Source organism: Musca vetustissima, unplaced genomic scaffold (genome assembly GCF_032173495.1).
Source record: "Musca vetustissima isolate MV318-11 ecotype Yass unplaced genomic scaffold, APGP_CSIRO_Mvet_v1 utg4378, whole genome shotgun sequence".
Classification (NCBI taxonomy): domain Eukaryota; kingdom Metazoa; phylum Arthropoda; class Insecta; order Diptera; family Muscidae; genus Musca; species Musca vetustissima.
The window spans coordinates 505,907-529,551 of NW_026887069.1; the positions used below are offsets into that span (position 1 = coordinate 505,907).

The following is a 23,645-nucleotide window of genomic DNA, read 5'->3' on the forward strand; positions in this document are numbered from 1 at the left end:
GGGAATTGGAATCGGTTGTCCCAACGGCATAATTGGTGCTATGTAAATACACAGACCATGGAATATAACATTTAGCATTACAACATAATCAGTATACCAAATTTTGATTATATTCAGGATATGCTCTTAGGAGTCCAATAAAGACTAAAGTGATTGACTGGCATAACGATCAGAGATGGTCCGTCAGAAACAGTGACGTAAATTACATACATTTCCGACGAATAATACATACGTCAGAAACGTCGGAAACCTAACCAAAACCATTAGGTTTTTGACAAAATAGCTATTTCCCTTAATCAATTTGGAAATTACGTATGCTTTACTTAAATACGTATAAAATTTCAATATTTTCTTTTCTAAAATGTTAAGAATTTTTTTTATCAGTTATAGTAAGGAATAGTCAGATATATGTAAAAATAATATATATTCATGAAAATAACTGTATATGGTAATAATATTCAAATAAATGACGTTTACTACATTTATTACATTTTATACAGGTATATGACGTTTTCGACGTTTACACCTTTTAGACAGTCGAAAGCCTAAAAATTCGTCACACGGACCATCCCTGATAACGATTCATGAACGCCCAGACGAAACGGCTAAAGCTAAAACATTGAAATTTTGGGTGAGAGTCACTCTTAGTCCGAAGGTGTCAGATAAGGTTGGTTTTTTTTTAATTCGTACTAGAACGGAATGAAAAGTACTTTTGTATTTGGCTAACCGGTAGATGTAGAACTCGTAAATTTGAAATGAGGGTCACTGATGGTGTAAAGAATAGACGTAGCAAATAATTTTTTGGGCATTCAAACTATAAGTATTCGGAAGTGGGTTTGAAATCATGTCCTCATGTTTAGGAAAGTACTATATGGTACTATATTCGGTAGAATTATTAATTGAAGGTCCAAATGGAGCTGGAATCCTGAAATTTGAAATTAACATTACCGCCGAAGTGTAGGATTGGAATATTTACGTAGTTTTGGAATTCTTTTACTTATGTGTACGAAAAGTACACAATTTGGATTTGGTTGAACCAATAGAGCTGGGATCCTAAAATTTGTGGTGTGGATTTGGGTATGTAGGGAATTTTGAAAAATCGTACTAATGTGTAGTATATGGTACCAAATTTGGAGTGGGTGAACAGATAGAGATGGAATCTTGAGATTTGGAGTTGGGGGTAGAATTGAGCTATTTAGGAAGTTCTCGAAATTCCTAATAATTGTGAAACGATGTATGAAGTTTTGGAAATTTGTACTAAATGGTACCAAATGTGGATTTGTTTTAACCGATAGAGCTGGAATCTTGAAATTTGGCGTTAGGATCACTGTTGGGGTGTAGGATTGAGCTTTGTAGAAATATTTGGAAATTTGTACTGATGTGTACTAAATTTGGTACAATTTAAATTTTGGGTGAACCAATACAGTTGGAATCCTGGAATTTGGAGTAAGGTTTACTGATGGGGTGTAGGATTGGGATGTGTAGAAAATTTTGGAAATTTGTATGATGTGTACAAAATGGTACAAAATGTGGATTTGGGTGATCCGATAGAGCTGCAACACTGAAATTTGGAAATAAGGTTACTGTTGGAGTGTAATATTCGGGTATGGATGTAGTTTTGGAAATTCATACTTATGGATAATTGCACATCAAAATTTGCACAAATTTTCGTTCAATTAACCGAGGAACCAATTATCCGAACCCGCTTAATTGAATAGTTGGTTCAATTACAGTAATAACGTATAATTGAAACTACTAATGATTTAAAAAAAATCCAATGTCAAATACAAATTACGCTTTCACGAAGTTTTTCCTTAGCAATAAACACATGTTTTAAATTAGTAAAGATGCCACCTAGTCTTTTTCAAAAATTATGTCAAATATGTATGTAAAAAATGGCAGATTATTTTTTAATTATTATTGTGCAATTAACGGTGAAAAGTAAAGAGAAATTTATTTTTGATGACATGAATTTTGAACCAATTAAGCGGGGAAATCAATTAACGGGGTTTAATTATCCGCGAAATTTTACGTGTATTTTCCTATGAAATATTTTTTGCCCCATCATGTGGTTCAATTAAGCGTGGAAACCAATTAACCGTAGGGACAATTAAGCGAAAAATACTGTACAATTTGAATTTTGGGTGAACTTATAGAGCTGGGATCCTGAAATACAAGAGTACTAAAGGTAATAATGGTACCAAATTTAGTATAGATCAAGATTTCTGTTGCGAATTGTTGTGCAGTGTTGAGATGTGAAGGTTATTTTTTAAACACATACTATAAAAATAAGTAAAAAAGTGTCAGTCGGTGTGACCGACAGATGAGAATGAGAGAGTGGACTTCGGATTTGATATAGGGTTGGTAATGATAATTGGATGTGGAAGGTTTGGTTGAAATATGACATTCCATTTGCCTGATATTGCTTTTATAAAAATTGAAACCAGAAGTAGTGGACCAATGGGTCCCATAATTGGACTTAAGGGGACCCCCCATTTTCGGGGTCAATTTTTTTTTGATTTAATTCGAATCTACACTAATTCAAGAACGTCCCCACAAATTTTCAAGTGAAAATCTCAAGAACTCTTGAAGACATAGCCAATTTATTGTGTCAGCATCAAGTGACGGCTAAAGGACTTCTCAAACTTTAAACGCGTTTTTCTCTTTTGCGAATGGCGGGCACGATAACTCAAAAACTAATAATCCTATGGATTCCAAATTTTTACACGTTTCTCTGTGAGTGTATAGCTATCGTATGAACTAGGATAAAGCCAATCGGTGAAGATCTTCCTTATTTTTTAACTTAGTTTTTGGTCAAAAATCGACGATTTTTCAAAAATATTTTTTCAAAGGTCCGCCATTTTGTTAATTTTAGAGCGAAGTCAATTTTCGGATTCCGATGTTCCAGTGAGGAGTTATCATGCCCGCCATCAAAAATAAGAACTTCTCTTTAATTACAAAAAACAACAACAAAATTTTTTGTAAATTATTTTTCTTCTTTTTTAAATCTTGAAATATATGTGTGTAAAGTTACAAACCTTAACAAGCATTGGTATTGAGCCCATTAAAAATCTTGAAAAATTAAAATCTAGAATGGAGGGGGTTCCCTTAATCTAGACTTCGTAAAGATAATGGGTTGTGCAAAGGTTGGTTCACATCGGACATTATATTCGCCTGATATTGGATTTACAAATATTGAAAATTTTGACCATTTGTCCGTTTGCATGTTATTATAAAATTAGTTTTTAGCACAATGTTGACCATTTTGTGGGGGAGGTACCAGAAGGAGTAGAACTTAAACTAATTTTGGAAGAAATATTAAGATGTGCATAGTTTGAATGAAATCGGTTGCTGCCTTCGAGAATTATCGCGCGCACCAGCCAGACAGACAACGGACGGACGGACATGGCTAAATCGACTCCAAATTTTCGAAAACGGATTTGGTCCAAAGAAACATGGGTCTAAAATCAATATTGGGTCTAAAACCAATGAGGTACATTTTTACCGTATCTAAGTGTATATACCATAAGGGGCATATGCTAGTTTAATATAAAAACTTAAATGCTCAAAAATTAAACTAAAATCTAACTTTCTGGTGTTCTATATTCCGATTATAGGTAAACAGTTTCACTTTATAACCCTGGCATATTTTCAATATCTTGTTTTCCCGAGCCGAATATTTAGGCCATAATATAAAAATTTGGTCATTTTAGGTTTTGGTTGATTTGACCCTCGGAATATTGACCGATCATCATCAACGTGTAAAATATGTGATGTTCTGCATATAATAATGGCCTCTAGAGCGACTAGAAGATCTTTCGGTTCATTATCCTTGGTCCTTGACATTGAGTGAACAATAACAACAACACATATACAGGCGAGGGAGTAACAAAGAAAGATGAATTAAGCGATCATCAATGATGACGTTTAACAAGAATTGTACGTCAATAACAAAATAGAAAATGAAAGAGGAAATGGAAGGATGTAGAAAAATCTATACAGTAGTTGTTGTTGTGAAGTTATTCGAATAAACTGCGTAGTAGAAATTTAAGTTACAATTCAAATTCTTAAATTAACGAAATTCATCTAAATTAACTTAAATCTAAAATTATATTCGTAACAATATGATAATGCTAAACTCGTTAACAATATCTATTAAAAATCCTTTATTACCCACTCTACTCTACTTCGTGTTTCGTATGTGGTAGTCGGAGCCATTACTAGATGGCTAACAAACAGTATGGCGGAATAGGTATGTGCTTGCTCACTAAATAAATGAATGCCCAAACGTTGACTAGGGATGTCAAACAACATCTACAACAAAAAATATATACATAAGTCAGAAACTATCATTTTAATATTACTCCTCATATCAACTATGTCCATCTTCTAACATTACATTCATAAATATTAAATATTTTATGGCAAACATTTGATTCCCAAATTTTGTTCTTTACATTCCATCATGTCATCTCTATTTTTATTTTTGTCCACTTGACAAATGGTCGGTTCGTCCCACAATTTTGTTATCTCGTCATTTGAATTGTAGGGTGTAGAACTGTGGCTGGTATTGTGATGGCATGTGATAAATGCATTTCTGCAAGGCGAACATGCATTGCATATTGGTGTACGTATGTATGCATGCAGCTGTGCGTGTGTAGATTTACACACTCTCATAAACAAATGGATATTAAAAATTTAACATTATTTAAGTAGCGGTTTAGGTGTTGGTTGCTTTTATTATTATTATCGCTGGCACTCACACAAATCACAAAAAAAACTGCCAACCAATCAAAACTTGTCACTTGTTTGCAAATGCAGTTAGTCATGTGCGTAAATACGCATCTAAATGCATTATACACTGAGAAAAAAATTAGCTAGTCGCGCAAGCAAAACAAATATTAAAAGTGTAAAAGATTCAGGTACTATTGAAGTTTATTCGGCTCAATTGGAAATGTTATGAAACTGAGAACCAAAAATTTTTTCTCGCGTTATCCTACACCATCGTTAGCTATTGAATAGTTCTACGACTTTTAAGGATTTATATCGGAAATTCGTTCGCAAATTGAGAGCTTTTCCGTTATAGAAATTGAACGACCAGGATTAAAAAATCACATTATCATATTGTTTTACTATGCATACACTTATTTTCAAATTTCACTTTATTAACGTGTTAAAAATGTTCAATAACCCTGAACATACTGTAAATTGGAGGATGACCGTAATATAGGAGCCGCACTGAAACGAGGACCAATGTTAATAATTTTAGGTAAATAAATTTTGGTAAACCCAAAATATCAAAGTACAGCCGATTCGGCTAACAAATGTTTTAACAGAACTCAAAGGTACAGTTACATGAGAGCTACCGTAAAAAGTGGGCCAATATTGACCACTTTTGGTAGGAAGATTCTCCGCCCATTAAAATCCAAAAAAAACCAGTGAGCGGAGCAGTATAGTCGGACGGGGCCGACCATACGATACCCTACCACGGAACTCAAATTTTCTGCGGATGTTTATTCCGAGCCTGGGCAATATTTCGTGATATTTGCACCCTCTTGCCCGATTAGAGGTAAACAGCACCTCTTTCTCACACTGACATATTTTCCGAATATTATGAGAATTCAGTACAGCTATTGTCCTTCACCGTGGGTTGTGTTGTGATATTCGGCATTCATTTGTGGTCTATAGATCGACTCGAAAATAACACAAAAAATTAAGTTTTTGGTCCACTTCATTCCAAAATTATTATCTGATCATCACCGTTGTTCTTGACCATACCTGGAACATTTCAAAGCGATCAGCGCTATAGTTCCCCTCTGTAGAGTGATAATGGGTTACTAAATAATATACGAATACGGAGATACCTGTAAATATTTACTTATAACTCCCACATCCGAGTACATAAGACAATATAATTGGTATCAATTTAAAGGTCAATCACTCGTCTTGGATATACTATCAACTTCTCGGCTCTATGTCCTTCACGAGTAAATATATAAGCTGTAGAATACAAATTTTGTAATTTTTTACACAAAAGTCAGGGTCCATTTGACCCGCTAAATATTGACCGATCTTTATCAAAACAGACATGCTTATTCTTTGGCCCAATCCTCTTCTCCATGTAAAAATTCGAGATGTTTGTGCCATAATTGCGGCCTCTGGAGCGACCAGAAAAACAGACAAAAATTAAGTATTTGGTCCATTTCATCCTTTAAATATTAACCGATCTTTACCAAAAACAATAGGGGTCTTCATTGGGCCAAACCGATCCTACATGCAAAATTTCGCGAAGATTGGTCCATAACTGTGGCCTATATCGTGTTTATAATTTATATATCGACTCAGCTAGTCAAGATATGACGATCGGTATACTTAAAGGTGGGTCTAGGACCAATATTTCGCGGTGTTACAAACACTTGGGGCTGCACAAAGCTATAATACCCTGACAACATAGTTGTCTAGGGTATAATGACAACCATAAGGTGGAATGTGGTTGTCATTATACCGGAGACGCCACAAAGTATAAATATTCTTGATGAAAATCAAATTCTATGACGATCTACGCATGTCCATCCGTCTGTCTGTTAAAATCACGATAGAATTCACAATATTTAAGATAAAGCTTTAAAATTTCACATTGCAAATGGTATATATCGATCCAGATTTTGGTGCAGTCTCCATATAAAGGTACCCCACAATATTCGATATTTTGGGGATTTTGAACACGTTTTACAACCTTATTGGTTGTAATATGGTATTTTGGATTGTCATTGAATAAAACATGTCCGCACCAAAAATTATTAATATTGACTCAAGAAAAATGAGGCTAGAATCATTAAAATACCTAAAAGGGCAGTGGACCGTATATGACATCAAATCTCCCTCCGAAAAATTATTAATAATGGCCCCCTTTAAGGGGTAGTCCCCATATAAGCCCTTTTTATATTAAAAAAAGTTAACTGGAATTCTAAGACGATTTAGCCATCATTCTGCCTTCGAAGGATATCGAGCCCCCATCTAGCCCCCAAATATGATACCTCCCGATTTTCGGTATTTTTAAAATTTAGCATGAATGAAGGTATCGAGATACAAATATTAGGTTTCAAATTAAGCTATAGTATCTTTTCACATAACTTTGCCCCCTAAATTGCAGTACCTACATAGTAGGTAGGTATGTGTACTTAAGGTAGGGTAAGTAGTACCTACCCAGTACATCGGTCCACGTTCCCATTAAAAATTGCTGAAATTTGTATTTATATCAATCGATTGACCGAGTTGTCGGTATATGTCCAAATTGCATACGTCTGAGCTCAGTTCCTAACATTTGTTGGATCATCACTTTCTTGTTCAGTCCGAAACCATTCCGTAGAAATTCAACTTTGTAAAAAGTTGACCTAAGTACAACTATCATTTATGACATTTCAAATGTCTTTATAAATGTTTCTAATTTTTTATAATTATTTTTTTAATAATATTTTTTTTATATTTTTTTAGATAACATTGATAGGCGAAAGTAGACGTAGACAATTTTTTGTAAAAATTTCCTGCCGTCATTTTTATGAATTATGACAGCTGAAGTTATGGCAGCAAATGATACACACTGGGATCCGGGTAAGCCATCACCACACACACACACACACTGATACACTCACCCAAATAACTCAAAATCCGTTTGCCTCTTTTTAAGCTCTTTCCAAGCTGATAACTTCACTAAAAGAAGCTGAAAGTCTTTCCAATGATCAAGAAATTGATTTTCTGCAAACGCTACTGGAATCCAAGGAACTAAATGCTTTGGTCAATGTGCACAGTAAAGTGGCCAAGGTGGGGAAGGATGATCGTTTGGCACCCATACTCTCAACATCAGGGATGGTAAGTGCAAAATTTAAACAAAAAATCAGATTTAATATGAAATACAATATTTTCTTTCTCCCCTCCCCCTCGATGTTCCCATTGAGTAGATAATGTGTGAAGTGTTGGAACAATTATCACAGCAGTGTCACCTCAATGAAGATTGCCGTGAGGCATTTCATCTACTACAAAAACCGCATTTACAAGTGAGTTGTGACTTTGTTGTTATTTTGCTTTTTACAAGTGCTTTAATGTGTCCTTCGTGGTTTTCCACTTCTTTCGTTTTGTTTCATATCTATTTTTTAGAGTCTTCTTTATGCCCACGATGCCATTGCTCAAAAGGATTTCTATCCACATCTTCCCGATTTACCCATTGAAATGGATGAAGATGAGGAGACCATTAAAATTGTTCAATTGGTTAAAAGTAATGAACCCTTGGTAAGTCCTAGAATTGAATAGAATTCAGGGACCAAAAAAAAAGAAAAAGGTGTTGGGAAGTAATAGGATATGCTTGAATGGATATTATTCATCGCTATTTTCTATATATATGACCTGAATATTAAGAGGGGAGGGTTGTGGCTATATACTGAAAACGATTATTTTTCATATTTATGTTTGTAAAGTTTTCTTTTGTTTATATTCATGCTAAAAACAAATGTTATTGACATGGCACAGTGTTTTGAAACTAAAAAATTGAAACGATGTAAAGTTCGGCCCGCCGAACTTTTTATATCCTCCATCATGAGAATGACATTCAAAATATTAGTTTGGGAAAAATAAATTCATTTTTTTGTAAATAGTTTAAAACAGTTTTATGGTAGATTTTTAGCTCCTGGGATGTTACGACTGCTAACATGCCGGTTACCGAATTTTCTCTGTCATTTTTAACACCCACAAAAATAGCAAACTATTTATAACCTTCACCACACTGTGGTACAGGTTACTATGTATTTGTGCATATGTTTGTAGCAGGCAAAAGGAAACGAGATAGACCCATAGTTCCTTTTCAAAATATGCATAGAATCACTTTCTGAGTCGGTTTATGCATGTCCGTCCGTCTGTCCGTCTGTTGCTGTTAAATTGTAAACAAAGTACAGGTCGCATTTATAATCCGATTTGGATGAAATTTGGCACAGCTAATTTGTTTGGCCCAAGGACGAACCCTATTGAAATTGGGAAAAATCGGTTCAGATTTAGATATAGCTCCCATATATATTTTCGTCCGATTTAAGGTAATTGTTGCAACGAAGATCCTATATATGTCTGTCGATTTGCACGAAATTTGGTATAACGTACTGATTTGAGCCAGATTTAGATATAGCTCCCATATATAGTTTCGTCCGATTTCATGTAAATGGCACCCTCAAGTCCCTATATATCTTTCGATTTGCACCAAATTGGGCATAACGTACTGAACTGAGCCTAGAGTGATGTCTGCCAAGTTTCGTGAACATTGGTCTAGATTTAGATATAGCTCCCATATATATTTTCGCCCGATTTCATGTAAATGGTGCGCTAAAGTCCCTATATATCTTTCGATTTGCACCAAATTTGGCATAAGGTACTAAATTGAGCTTAGAGTGATGTCTGCCAAGTTTCGAGAAAATCGGGCCAGATTTAGATATAGCTCCCATATATAGTTTCGTCCGATTTCATGTAAATGATGCACTAAAGTCCCTATATATATTTCGATTTGCACCAAATTTGTCATAACGCACTGAACTGAGCCTAGAGTGATGTCTGCCAAGTTTCGAGAAAATCGGTCCAGATTTAGATAAAACTCCCATATATAGTTTCGTACGATTTCATGCCCCATATATAGTTTTGTCCGATTTCGATTTGCAACAAATTTGGTATAGCGTTCTGAATTTAGTCCTGAATAATGTGTGCCAAGTTTCGTGAAAATCGATTGAGATTTAGATATAGCTCCCTTTTATTATAGATTGATTTTAAGTAATTGACGCACCAAGGAACCAATAGGCTGATAGGAACAAAACGTACTGAAATTAGTGTAACCTAACCTGTGACAAGTTTCGTTGAAATCGCTTCATATTTTGATATAGCTTCCATATATATATATTTCGCCCGATTTTAAGTAAATTGGGCATGTTAGTCAGATTAGTCAGATTGACATAAAATTTTGCACAACGTACAAAATGGAGCATAGAATTACGTAGATGCGTATTCTAGAAGTAGAACATAGCCCAACGGATGACCTATTTATATTTGTCGATTTACATACTTTTGTCCCATTCTAACAAACGAATGACATGTTTATGGATAGATCTAGGTGTTCTGATAGAGAAAAATCATGTTATGATAGGACTTTGAATATACCGAAAAAGACGTGAGACGTGAGAATCTAATAGGGGGCTAGCTTTTTATAAAGATATATGGGGTACCGTTATATGGGGTGAAACATGGGTCAATATTAATAATTTTTTGTACGGAGATGTGATATACCACGATATCCCAAAATACCAACTTACAGCTAGTTCGATTTCAAAAACGTGACCAAAATACCAAATATTGGGAGAACCGTTATAAGGTGGCTACCCGGCAACTTGGCTCAATATGAACAATTTTTGGAATAGAGATGTGCTATACAATAAGAACCCAAAATACCAAATTGTTGAAAAACGTGTCCAAAATCCCCAAAATACCGAATTTTGGGGGTACCATTATATGGGGGCTACCCTGAAACTTGGGTCCATATTAATAATGCGTAGTATGGAGATGGGCTATACAATGAGAAACTAAAATACCAAATTTCAGGCAATTCGGTTGGAAAAGTATACAAAATCCCCAAAATACCGAATATTATTGGGTACCGTTATATGGGAGCTATACCAAAACGTACACCGTTATATCCCATTTGCTACCAAACTTCCTAGGTGTACTAGCAATGTCTGTGGAAAATTTCAGATCTATATCTTAAATATTGCTATCTCTATAGTAAATCGACATCGAATTTTATTATGGTCAAGAATATATTATATATACTTTGTGGGGTCTCTGGTGAATATACAGGTCCAGCAGGCGAATCTTTATACAGGGTGAGATAAAAAAACTGCAACAAAGTCAAACGCCATAATTTTTAAATTTTTCTTTAAATTTTATTGATTTAAAGCAAAAAATATCGGAAATAGCATACAATTTTAGAAGAAGTTTAGATTTGTTCGAATTGGTCGCCTTTGGCACGAATTATGACCAATGAAACCGTCACACGCTGCCCGAAAGTTGCTCTGCGGTATTTTGGCCCATTCCAGGCGAAGCGCTTGCTTGAGGTGATCGACACTTTGGTATTTTTGTGTGCCAACCTTGCTTCCCAAAATACTCCAAACACAATAGTCCAACGGATTTATATCCGGAGATTTTGGTGGTCATTGTGGCTGGAAATGAAGCGAGGAACCTCATTTTGTAACCATTCTTGGATGGCGTGTGCTGAGTGCCATGGTGCTGAGTCCTGTTGGAATGTCCAAGGTCTGCAGCCAAAATGTTTGCGTGCCCAAAGGCTTAATATACCCTTTGTTTACAAACTACTGAACAACGAATGTTTTCTCATCGGAGAAACGCAAATTCGGCAGTTCATTACTTTTGGCCAACCGAAGCAATTCTAGCTCACAAGCCATTTGTCGGCCACTGTGACGCGGGTTTCGATCAAGTCGCTCCTTTACTTGCCGAACCATTTCTGTTGATGTTGCTGTTTCTTCCGTCGACTTCCTTGACGTCAGGCTATGCTACCAGCATCGCAGTAACGAGCGATGGTATAGGGTTGCCCATATTCGACGGACCCATGTTTTTCTTTAATCAAAGAAAAAAAATAAAAATTTGGCGGTTGGCAATGTTAATCATTTTCATTTGTTCCAAGTAGATTTGTTTACATCAATTTTTGAATATGATATCACTCAAATGGCCGCCTCTGGCGTTGCACTTTTTGCTGCATTTTCCATTGTTTTTGCCAACATTTCGGCCGGAATAGCGGCTATTTCTTCACGAATGTTGTCCTTGAGCTCTTCTACGGTCCTTGGCTTGTTAACGTAAACCTTTGACTTCAAATATCCCCACAAGAAGAAGTCAGGCGGCGTCAAATCGGGCGAACGCGGTGGCAAGTCCAAATCACCACTTTTCGACATCAAACGGCCCGGAAACAAATTCTTCAGAAAATCGATTGTTATGCGATTTGTGTGAGGTGGAGCGCCGTCTTGTTGAAACCAGAACTGCCTCATACGCTTTCGACGAATAATTGGCATCACAAAATTGGTCATCATGTCGCGATAACGCTCCTGATTGATGGTAACAGCATGGCCATTTTCATTTTGGAAGAAAAACGGCCCAATGACGTTTTCGTTTTCGCACTAACCCCGCACCAAACTGTGACTTTTTCGTCATGAAGAGGCACTTCTTGAATCTCCTGAGGATTTTCAGTGGCGTAAAAACGGCAATTTTGCTTATTTACGGTCCCATTCAATGTGAAATGGGCTTCATCGGACATGATAATTTTGTTCCAAAATTGCTCGTCATTTTCGGCCATTTCGATGACTTATCCGCAGGCAACATTCTTTGCGTCAATTGAATTTTGTACGGGAACAAATGCAAATCAATGCGAATAATCCGTTGTAAAGTGGACCGAGCCATGCCCAACTGCTGAGAACGGCGTTTTTAGCATGTTCTTGGTGACCTCTCAGCACTGGCTCGTACGGCAGCGATATTCTCGGCCGATCGCCTTGGTCGATTTTTAAATGGCCTCTTCGGATTAGAAAGAGCCTTACCAGTCGAAAATTTTTCGTATAAACGCTTAATGGTGTTCTTAAAAGGCGCACTTCTCACATTTTTTTAATGTTTTAAAAGCACGTTGAGTTTTCACAATTGACTTCTTCTGTTGAATGTAAATTTCAAATATTAAATGGTGCACCAAAGTCCCTATATATCTTTCGATTTGCACGAAATTTGGCATAACGTACTGAATTGAGTCTAGAGTGATGTCTGCCTTTTTTCGTGAAAATCGGTCCAGATTTAGATATAGCTCCTTTTTTTATTATAGATTGATTTTAAGTAATTGACGCACCAAGGAACCAATAGGCTGATAGGAACAAAACGTTCTGAAATTAGTATAACCTAACCTGTGACAAGTTTGTTTGAAATCACTTAATATTTGGATAGAGCTTCCATATATATTTGCACAACTTACAAAATTGAGCATAGAATTACGTAGTTACGTTTTCTAAAAGTACAGACATAGCCCAACGGATGACCTATTTATATTTGTTTAAAGTCGATTTACATACTTTATGGATAGATTTAGGTAGATTCACATTTAGATAAACATCACATATTTTATTTCATCTAATTTCATGTTAATAGCATTGTTTAATATACCTATATTGGCGAAGGGTATCATATAATCGAAAGATATATAGCCGTCCGACTTTACTACTTTCCTTACTCTCACTGTTTCAAAACAATGAAGCAATTGTCCTATGTTGGGCGCCAGTAAAAGTTTCTATTTCCAGATGAATGTAACATTAGGTAACTTATTCTGAAGAAATGTTTATACTTATGGACTCTGTTTAATCGATACCATCTGTACTCGAATTTGAATATTTTGTGCATGGTGCATACTTTTTAGAGCTATGTATAAGGTCACATAAAGCCTAGGTACGCGAAAGTATGCCTGGTGCATACATTTAGGCTCTGAGTTCAAGGCCAAATTAAGCTTTATGAGGCTTTAAACTTAGGGTGAAATCCTCTTGGTCTCAAATGTCAATTCCGTATAAGTCAAGTAAATCCTGTTTATAAATCCTGTGGATTGTTTTTGAGGTGTACGTGAATTTTGTATAACAAAACTTATTTTTTTGTTTCGAAACACTGTGCCTCATGTCATCATTTTTACATTCTGTTCATAAACACTACATACATATATAACCTACTAGTTTCTGATTTTTTTTATCATTTGTTTATTTTCTTTCTCACAGTTTTCTATTGGGGTCTTTGATTTTTTCCTACCTAACACATTCAATAGCATCATCATCATCATTGTCACCATTGTCGCTATCATTGGCTGGCAACAACAACGTTGTGCCATTTGTTTAGTTCAAATTGTATTCTTTTCGTCTTCTTCTTTTGTTGATGCTTTCCTGCTATGTTGTCACCACCAGCTGCTATCGAATGCTTTTAATCGTCGTCTTCCCCAAAACGACAAACGATGACTACTAGAACTTCCCATAGTTTAGCCACAGAGACAACGGGCCATTGTCTGTGGCACATACGTACCCATGTACCACCTCCACCACCACCACTCATGCAAATATTTCTAAAACATTTACTGACCTATCCGTCAACTTGTCTCAATTAATTCACATTTGTGGTCCTATGCCAACGAACTTCCAATGTTGAGAATAGCATCTTAACATTCTGATGACGATGGTGATGTTGACGATAGAGGGTCGGTCCTGTTAGTGGGTCACATGTTACACTGACATGTTGTAGTGTCACTTGTTAACATCGTTTCCTTCGTTCATTTTGTCTCTCTAACACACTGCCGCCTCTCTGTTATGGCATCTGGTGTGAAATATTGTAAATAATTGATTAACGCACCTCCCACACACATTGGCATCGTTTGTTTGGGGTCATTTGTAATGTTCGATACTGGTGCGAGTCGCATTGCGCCAGTAATTGTTTAGCCGTGTTAATTAATTAGTTCATTGTGTCACGGCGTGAATGTGTGCGAGTATTTTATGGCACGTTTATAGTTTCAATTTCTTTGCTGCTCTGACATTTATCGACATTGCAAATACCATTTGAAGGTTGGGATTTTTGCTGCAGACAATATTATATTAATTTATAAATTGATTTATTATTGAAGGATCTAAAAAGCATCCCTCAACAGTTCTCGGTTATTTCACTAGGGTCTAGGGTTTTCTCGGTATTATCAGATATATTACAGGCCATCCGACTTAATCACTTCTGGACATTCTAATCATGGATGAAGAAATTGTGAAGGGTGCAGGGACTACAGAAAACTTGTTAGCAGAAAGGAACCCAAGCTTCACATGAGAGGAATTATGAGCTTCGTCGTACCCAGGAATTTGTACGAGTCAGATATTTTCATACCGAAGCCGCCTAATCTCTCAGTTTCAAAAAAAAATAATTTTGTTTTTTTTTTATTCAAATCGAACCTACTGCAATTTAAGAATGTCCCTATAAAAATTCAAGTGAAAATTTCAACAACTCTTGCAGATATATCCGATTTTTTGTGTCACCATTAAGCGACGGCAGAAGTGATTCTCAAACTTTTAACGCGTTTTTCTCAAAACGAACGTTTTACAACGGTCACGACTACTAAATCTAATCGGTGACGATCTTCGTTATTACACCCATCACAAGTTTACGTAAAGAAGGAGATCGGGCCAAGGAATAACCATTCCTGTTGTGATAAAGTTCGGTCAATATTTAGTGGGTCAAATAGACCCAGACTTTTGTGAGAAAAATTAAAAAATAAGTTATTCTATGGCGTATATATTTACGTCCTTCAGGAGTAGACCCTAGAAGTTGATAGTATATCCAAGAGGAGTGGCTAACATTTAAATTGATACCAATTTTATTGTTGTATGTATTCGGACGTTGGATATACGTAAATATTTACAGATGTCTATCAATTCGGATTACCATTACCCCACAAGAGGGCATATATTTTACGCCGATCGATTTGAAATCCTACACGAAATTCCGTTTATGGTCAAGAACGACGGAGGTGATCAGATGATATTTGGGAGGATGAAATGGACCAAAACCTTAATTTGTGTTTAAATGTGCTTTTGCAGTCGCTCTGAAGGCCACAATAATAAGACGGACATAGCAACACATCACATGGCGAAGGGAATCGGACCAACTATGGCTGTTTTGATCGGACAATATTCAGCGTATCAATTTAAAAGACCATGTTACGGGATGTTGTCTTCCACTTGATCTTTCCATCGGATTCGTGGCCTTCCCCTTCTGTGTGAAGCATCAGCTGGTTCGCTTTTATATGCCTTTTGAGCTGGGGCATGACCTAGCCAACGTAGTCGCTGCAACTCGGTACGTCTTACTATGTCGATGTCCGAGAATTGATGGTACAGCTTATTGTTCATTCGACGGCGATATTCACCGTCGACTCAGATCGGCTCATGGATCTTCCGGAGAAATTTTCTCTCAAACACTCCAAGAGCTGCATCATCTGCTTGAGCAAGTAACCATATTCCAGATCCATACACCAGCACGGATAGTGTCAGCGTCTTGCATAGTGTGTGGTTGGCCTGGCGAGAGGTGGCCTTGTTCTTGAATTGCTTACTAAGACCATAGTAGCATCTTTTGGACAACACTATTCATCTTCGGATTTCAATGCTAATGTTATTAGTTTTGTTTATGGCGGTACCGAGGTATATAACATGTTTTTCCGAATCTACAAGACGTCTTGCGCGTTGATACTATCAGCATGGTTTTCTCGCTATTTACTGCCGGGCCCACTTTGGCAGACTCCTTCTCAAATGTTTTCAAATGTGGCTGTTACCGCTCGTAATGTTCAGTCCATTATGTCGATGTCATCGTCGTAGGCGATGCAGTAGAATGTTAAAAAGGTTACACGAATGGCTGTCACCTTGTCTGAACCCTCGTTCGGTGTTGAAGGGCCCCGAGAGGTCCTTTCCTACATATCCGTATTAATTTTGCAGGAATACCGAACGCAGGCATGGCTTTAAACACCTATGAACGGATGGAGCTGTTGAATGCGGATTTATACCCACGACAAACGTGGGTAATTTCCAGGATTTGGCGCAGAATGAAAATCTGGTCAATGGTACATTTGCAAGGTCTAAAGCCGCATTCGGCTGATGCGATAATGTCATTGACCATTGGCTTCAGTCGTTTACACAGCACGCTGGATAGCACTTTATGCGCGATGGGAAGGAAACTTATTCCTCTATAGTTGTGCACGGGACACAAGAAGCTGAGGTTCAAATCATTAGGCATGCATTCCTCTAGCCAAATTGTACTACTAAAGCTGGTGCATGCTCCTGACCAGCATTTGACCACCAGTCATGAATAGTTCGGCTGATAAACCATCGGCCCCCGCTGCTTTATTATTCGTCAGCAGATTTATTGCTATTCTGGCCTCATATATACTGTCATCTCTTATTGATTCTGGGGTATCTTCTTCATCGCCACTTGTTGATACCAGAAACTTTTCAAAATGCTCCTTCCGGATCCTCAACACGCTGCCTGTATCTGTCACCAGGTTTCCTTCTTTATCTCCAGAGGAGGATGTGCCTGTTCCAAAGCCTTCGGTTTGGGGTTGTATTCGATAGGAAAATTTCCGGAATTCATTATGAATCCTCTACATCTCGCTTAGGGTTTTCTTGTTATTTCTGAAAATACGTTTCTCCTTTTCTCGCGACAATTCTCCATCGCTTTACGTATTACTAATGTTTGCCCGGTTGTCCTATACACTGCGTCAGTAGCATTACGACACTCCTGATCGTACCATGGATTTTTTAATGGTGGTCTTTGGTAGCCAAGTGTTGCTTTTGCTACAGCTTATAGGAAGTAAGCAATTCTTTGCCATTTAGCTTCTATATTTTCATCGGGACAAGGAGTGCTTTCGCCAAGCAGATGGGTGTGTTGAGCGGAGTAGGCTTCTGCTACCTGTTGTGTTTCGGGTCACCGTGTTGTGTTAGGTCGCACCTTTTGCTGCATTAAAACATTATCGATCGTGGCCTTGTGTATATCGAGATCATGGACACAAATACCTCATGCCGTTGTCTGATGTGGAGGCTGAATTTTCCGACGGTGGGACCAAAAATATTTTTATCCGATTTTTGCATTATAGCAATTTTAATCAACCGGAGTGAATCTGAAGACGAGATATTTTATTCTCCTGTTAACCATAAATCCGCAGCCAATTTCATGTCTCGTTTCATGACAGCTATAATAGAGGCCGTAATCAAGCAATAATATCGCCTTTGTACTTCTGGAGTACATTTGCCAAAGCAAAAACTGTGCTTGTTCTGTACAACGTGCGCACATTCCGTCCGTCTGTTGTAATCAAATGCGAAGATGGGATATATCGGCCCTTGTTTAGGCATAGCTCCCATATAAGGGCCCCCAATTTTCGGTATTTTGGGGTTCTTGGGCGCGTTTTTCAACCTAATCCGCTGAAATTTGGTACATTGGGTTCTTATTGGGTACTAAATGTCTCCACAGAAAAATTATAATTATAACGATACCTCCTAATTCTCAGTATTTTTCCATCTAATTGGCTGTAATTTAGTATTTTGAGTTCTTATATGTAAAAAATCTCTCTACAAAAAATGAATATTTGTCAATTTTTTCGGATAGCCCCCACATAAGGGTATCCACAATTTCCGGTATTTTTGTCTTCTTGAGCGCCCTTTTCAACCGAAATCTCAGCAATTTGGTATTTTGTAGTCATATATGGTAACAAATCTCCCTACCAACAATTATATTTTTTATATTAAAATAATTATCTGATTTCTTCCACGTTTTGGGTGAAATAGCGAGATAAAAAATTAGAACGTAAGGTTCGATAATGAACTATAGCCGCATTTAGACCTAGCCCCTATCTGCAGGTTCCAGAAGGAGTGGACCGATATTCTCCATATTCGAATTTGAACTAACTTTGGAAGAAATAATAAGATGGGCAAAGTTTGGATGAAATCAAAATTTTCTGAAACGGATTTGGTCCAAAGAAACATGGGGTCTAGAACCAATATTTCGATGAGTCACATTTTCATTGTGTCAATGTATATACACCTTCATTGGCCACAAGGCTGAGAGTATAATTATCCATTAAAAATTTCTGAAATTTCTATTATGGTTTACATAATATGTTTGTAGAAATGTTGGTATAGGTCCATTTTTTGGCATTTTCCTATATTTTCATTTCAAGTACCTGTCAGTATATCTATGGTGGAGGGTATACAAAGTTCGGCCCGTTCGATCTTAACGCTTTTTCACTTTTTTATAGTTCTTATGGTTGAACTTGCGGCACATATCAGCTCACTATGTCAATGGGTGATGAAAATAGCTACCCCAGGTGACACCGCGGGGTGGTCAGTATCCACAATTGAGATGAAGGAGGGACCAAGATAAGGCTTGGCTTTGTCCTATTAAAGTCAGTCTGAGGCATTGCTTGGTATCTATCTTTCCCTATGCCACCCACAAGTTATATACCGTAAACATATTCACTATATACAATTTTCAAAACATTAAGGTCATTGATGTTGTTTCACAACAAAGAGGTAGTTCACAGGAAAACACAGACCGATAAAAATTGGAATTTAAATGGAGAATTCAACCTAAATGTAACAGAGTTTATTTGTTTACTGCAGCAATCATTAAACTTATTAACGTTTATAGCTTAGGAATTTTCTTAAATTGTAAAAATCATAAATGTCATCGATTTCTAGGACCAATGTCTATTTTCGACTTTGTTAGGCAAAAGTTCAATCCTAAAACCGGAATTAATTTTTGAGAAGAAAAGTCATAACTCTACACAAAGGGAGGGTGTTGGGTCATATAGCCAACCTCATTTTCTATAAAATACATTTTTTTAAATACGTTTCTTTTGAGTTGATCAATAAATACTGGATATTACTGTGCATTTACTTTGCATATTGCTTCTATCACATTCATTGTCCTAAAATTACAACATTTTCGCATTATTTTTGGTTTTATGAATTGCTTTATAAATGCCTAAAATGTATTTGTCATTCTTTCATTGTCTGTGTGTGAATTACAAACAAAAATCCAAAATTTGTTCCAATGTAAACTCATATAACAAAAATTCGTTATGTGTTTCTATTTTTTCCCATTCTGTATTTTGTATTTATTTTTAATTTGTATAAAAAAATTGAAAATGATCCAAAAAAAAACATATATCACAGTCAGGAGCACAAAGTGCGGAACCAATTGTTGTAAGTAAATGTCCTTCACAAACAAAAATAAAAAAATGCAAAATCGAATACTAAAACCAGCAAAAATATTGAGTGGAACAACACTGGACACAAAATATAATAAAAAAAAAAAACAAAAATTGAAATTGTACAAAAACACACATTGTGAATAAAAAGAAGAGAAGAAATAATAAACATATTGAAAATTAAAAAAAAAATGTAAAATCTAAATAATGGATCAAAGTGTAGATTCAGTTCATTGATCCAAAATGTTGTGGTCTGCAAGAACAGGCTTTAAGAATCGAAGCAGATTTTTTGATCTTAAAAAATCCTATAATCGATATTTAATGATCTTTTGTCTAAAATTTAAATAAATACATTCCCAATTCATTAATTCTTAAATACTTAAAAATTTTCAATATGTTTATTATTCAATTTTTTATATATTTCCCTTTGGGAAAATATTTATAAAAAAAATTCTTCTTCTTTTTTTGTAAAAAAACATACACTTAAAACATTTGTGTCGTACTTTGTCTGTGTAGTTGTAATAGTCGAATAATGTTTTTCTTTACATTTTTCTTATCTTCAAAATATCTACCGCTAATTTTTTTCTTACATTAAATTTATTATCCATATCTATATTCTATCGATTTCGAATAACTTTCACATCAAATTCTATTTTAGGGTGCCACCATTAAAACCGATGAAGAATCGGGTAAAATTATAATAGCTCGAATTATGCATGGTGGTGCGGCTGATCGCTCGGGACTTATACATGTCGGCGATGAGGTCATAGAAGTCAATGGTATTAATGTTGAAGGTAAAACACCGGGAGATGTGCTAAGTATACTGGTAAGTTATTGTTACTATTTTTTTTTAAATATTTCAATGTTAATAATATGATTGTCTTTTAGCAAAATTCGGAAGGCACCATTACATTCAAGTTGGTGCCGTCTGATGGCCGAGGCGCCCAACGTGAGTCGAAAGTACGTGTCCGTGCCCATTTCGATTATAATCCTGAAGTCGATCCCTACATACCGTGTAAAGAAGCTGGCTTAGCATTTCAGCGTGGTGATATTTTGCACATCGTATCACAGGTTTGTAAAAAAAATAATAACCGTTTATAATCGAAGAGAGTTTGGTCCTAAAGTATGTACAGGTAATCATATCTTGATAAGTTTCATCGATCCAATTATCTATCATAAAATGATACAAATCCCATTATTGTGTAGGATCATGCCATTCTGGTCAAGGGCGACGGATTGAACAGCTCGCCATATATTAATCCCATGTATATGACCGACCCATGATAAGTGCCTGATCAACTCCTTGGAAAAGCGTCTCAGTGCCGACATTGTTCAATGCTCCCTCTATGTCAATGCATAGCCCTATAGTGTGCATTTCCTTATCTAAGGTGCCCTCGATGTGGTATACTACCACGTGTAAAGCGGTATCCACTGAAATCCGCTTACATACCCATGCTGATCTTCATCATAGTGTCGACTGTCCATTCCATGGATTTGAGTAGAAATAAAGTGAGGCTTTTTAACCAGTAAGATGTTCTTTTTATGTAGCATGCCCTGTCGGGCTTGGATGTAAAGAATGCTCGGGCTTCCTGCCAGGGCTTAGAAGTGTACGCAAACCTTAAGCACGTGTTAAAGAGTACGTTTAGGTATGGCGATATATAGTCCGCCTCTTTTATATGCCATTCTACTATAGACTTTTATGACGTGCTTACTTGTAAATACAACAGTCCTTTTTTCAAATTTCCCCTGTCATTCAGGGTTTTTCAAGAAAGATTTTCTTCCTCAAACAGTAGAACTTTCTTCCATTGACTTTACTGTTGATTCCGCTAGGTTGGCCGACTATATATATGCAATATCCTGTAGATAGAAGATACATAGCATCTTTGGAAAACCATTGAAATGGAATCGGGCGACATAAAAATTATATTAGATCTAAATAGACATTTCAACTAATAAAAAATATACGCATACCATTCTGAAATCTATGATAAATTGCAAACGGACCTTATTCAGTACGCTGTGGAAAATTTTGTCTCAATCGGATATATATTGGGAGTTTTGTGCACCATTTACCTAATCTCGGACGAAGCTATATATAAATGCTATATCTAAATCTGAACCGATTTTCTCCAGTTCCAATAGTGTACGTCCTTGAGCCAAAGAAGTGAATTGTGCCAATCTTCATCCAAATTGAGAGCATCAATAGATGTACGGCCATGCATAAATCGACACAGAAATATGATATGCATATTCTCAAAAGGAACCATGGGACTAAATCTAACCATGGGTGTCAAAATATTAAAACAATGTCTATGAGATAAACTTCCGTATTTGTTTATGTAAATGAAGTATGTGTATTGATTTAACCTCCCAAGTAAAATGTTGGGTAATTCGCATAGCGCTTCTCTCCATAGCGCTTCTCTGTGCGCCTCCTGGCAATCTCCGGTTAAAACGGCGGCTACATACCAATTGTTGCTGTCCTCTTCCTCCTCTTTGGGATTCCCAGTCTTATAGGATAGCTTCGCCGCGCTCAGTCTATGGATTCTCGTAACAGTCTCCTTCAACTTTGGATTGACTACGCTTTCTCTTAATATTAATTTGGGGAAAAAGAAATCCATTATTTTTATATGAACTATGGGACTTTATTTAACATGCTTCAGAGTGTCCAAATATGCACCGTTTTGTTGTATGGTTTTTAAAGGTAACTTCATAATGCCATTCTCATAGAAGTCCTGCTCTCTATTTGCAAAATAGAGAAATGAAATGTTTCTCCATTTCACATTGTTCTTTTTTTTTTGAGAGTTTGGCGATATTCGTGCCCAATTTATCTACCATAATATAAGCATCTTCGATTCCCAGGCATTTTAAAACGGCTATTAGACTTATCTTCATATTCAGACTCGGAAGTTTGAGTCCCCGCATGTGTCGGAAGATGACGTTGCTCTTCACCTGTTGTAATTAAACTCAGATCCATTTTTGCTCATTGGCTTCGTGTTTGTCTTGTTACCCTCGTCTACAGATATCAAAACACACACACAAATCTTTAGGAGATCGCAGGATTACGATGGGGCGTGACTTGCAAGCAGATAAACGAAACACGTCGGTGCTAATTTATTCAGGCTCTGCTCTGTAACTTTATTCTTCTTCGCACTTTCCGCTTTTGTTTTAGGGAATTTTGGTCAACGGAACAAGGCCCTATCACATTACCTTCAAATTTAACCGATTAGGTCCTTTTATTTCCTTCACACAATTCTATGGTTATATTGGGGGATTTTAATGGATTTTAATCGCTTCACGTTTTGGTGTAGCTCCCGAATTGGCTGTAATTTAGTACTTTTAGGCTTCATTTTATAGAAAATGTCCGTACCAAAAATTATTATTATTGATTCAAATTTCCGGGTTGCCCCCATATAATGGTAACCAGCAATATTCGGTTTTAACCGATTTTCGACACGTATTTTAACCGAATTGGTTGTAATTTGTTATTTTGGGTTCTTATTTCATAACACATCTCTATACTAAACATTATTAACATTGACCTAAGTTTCAGGTTAGTCCTATATAGCAGTACCCCGAAATATTCGACATTTTATGGATTTAGAACACGTTTTCAAATGAATTGGCTGCAATTAAGCATTTTGGGTTATCATACCAAAAATTGTTAAATGACCCAAGTTTCCGGGTAGCCCCCATATAACGATACTCCCAATATTCGGTATGTTGGGAATTTGACAGCCCCGTTTTTGTATATCCCCATACAACACTAGAACTCCTATTAATCATCTTGGGAGCCCACATTAATTTTACATATTTTGAATGC

The 23,645-nt window shown here is 36.4% G+C and overlaps 1 protein-coding gene across 1 annotated transcript in view; it reads left to right on the forward strand.

Annotated features, from left to right (window-relative positions):
• Positions 1 to 23,645, forward strand: part of LOC133334554 (MAGUK p55 subfamily member 7) — a 53,187-nt gene that overhangs the window by 24,601 nt on the left and 4,941 nt on the right. Inside the window, exons 2-7 of the mRNA XM_061542869.1 lie at positions 7,495 to 7,611; positions 7,688 to 7,869; positions 7,959 to 8,054; positions 8,155 to 8,286; positions 20,484 to 20,651; positions 20,714 to 20,896. Coding sequence (XP_061398853.1) covers positions 7,566 to 7,611; positions 7,688 to 7,869; positions 7,959 to 8,054; positions 8,155 to 8,286; positions 20,484 to 20,651; positions 20,714 to 20,896 — 807 coding nt within the window. The 5' untranslated portion in view covers positions 7,495 to 7,565. The remainder of the gene's footprint in view (positions 1 to 7,494; positions 7,612 to 7,687; positions 7,870 to 7,958; positions 8,055 to 8,154; positions 8,287 to 20,483; positions 20,652 to 20,713; positions 20,897 to 23,645) is intronic.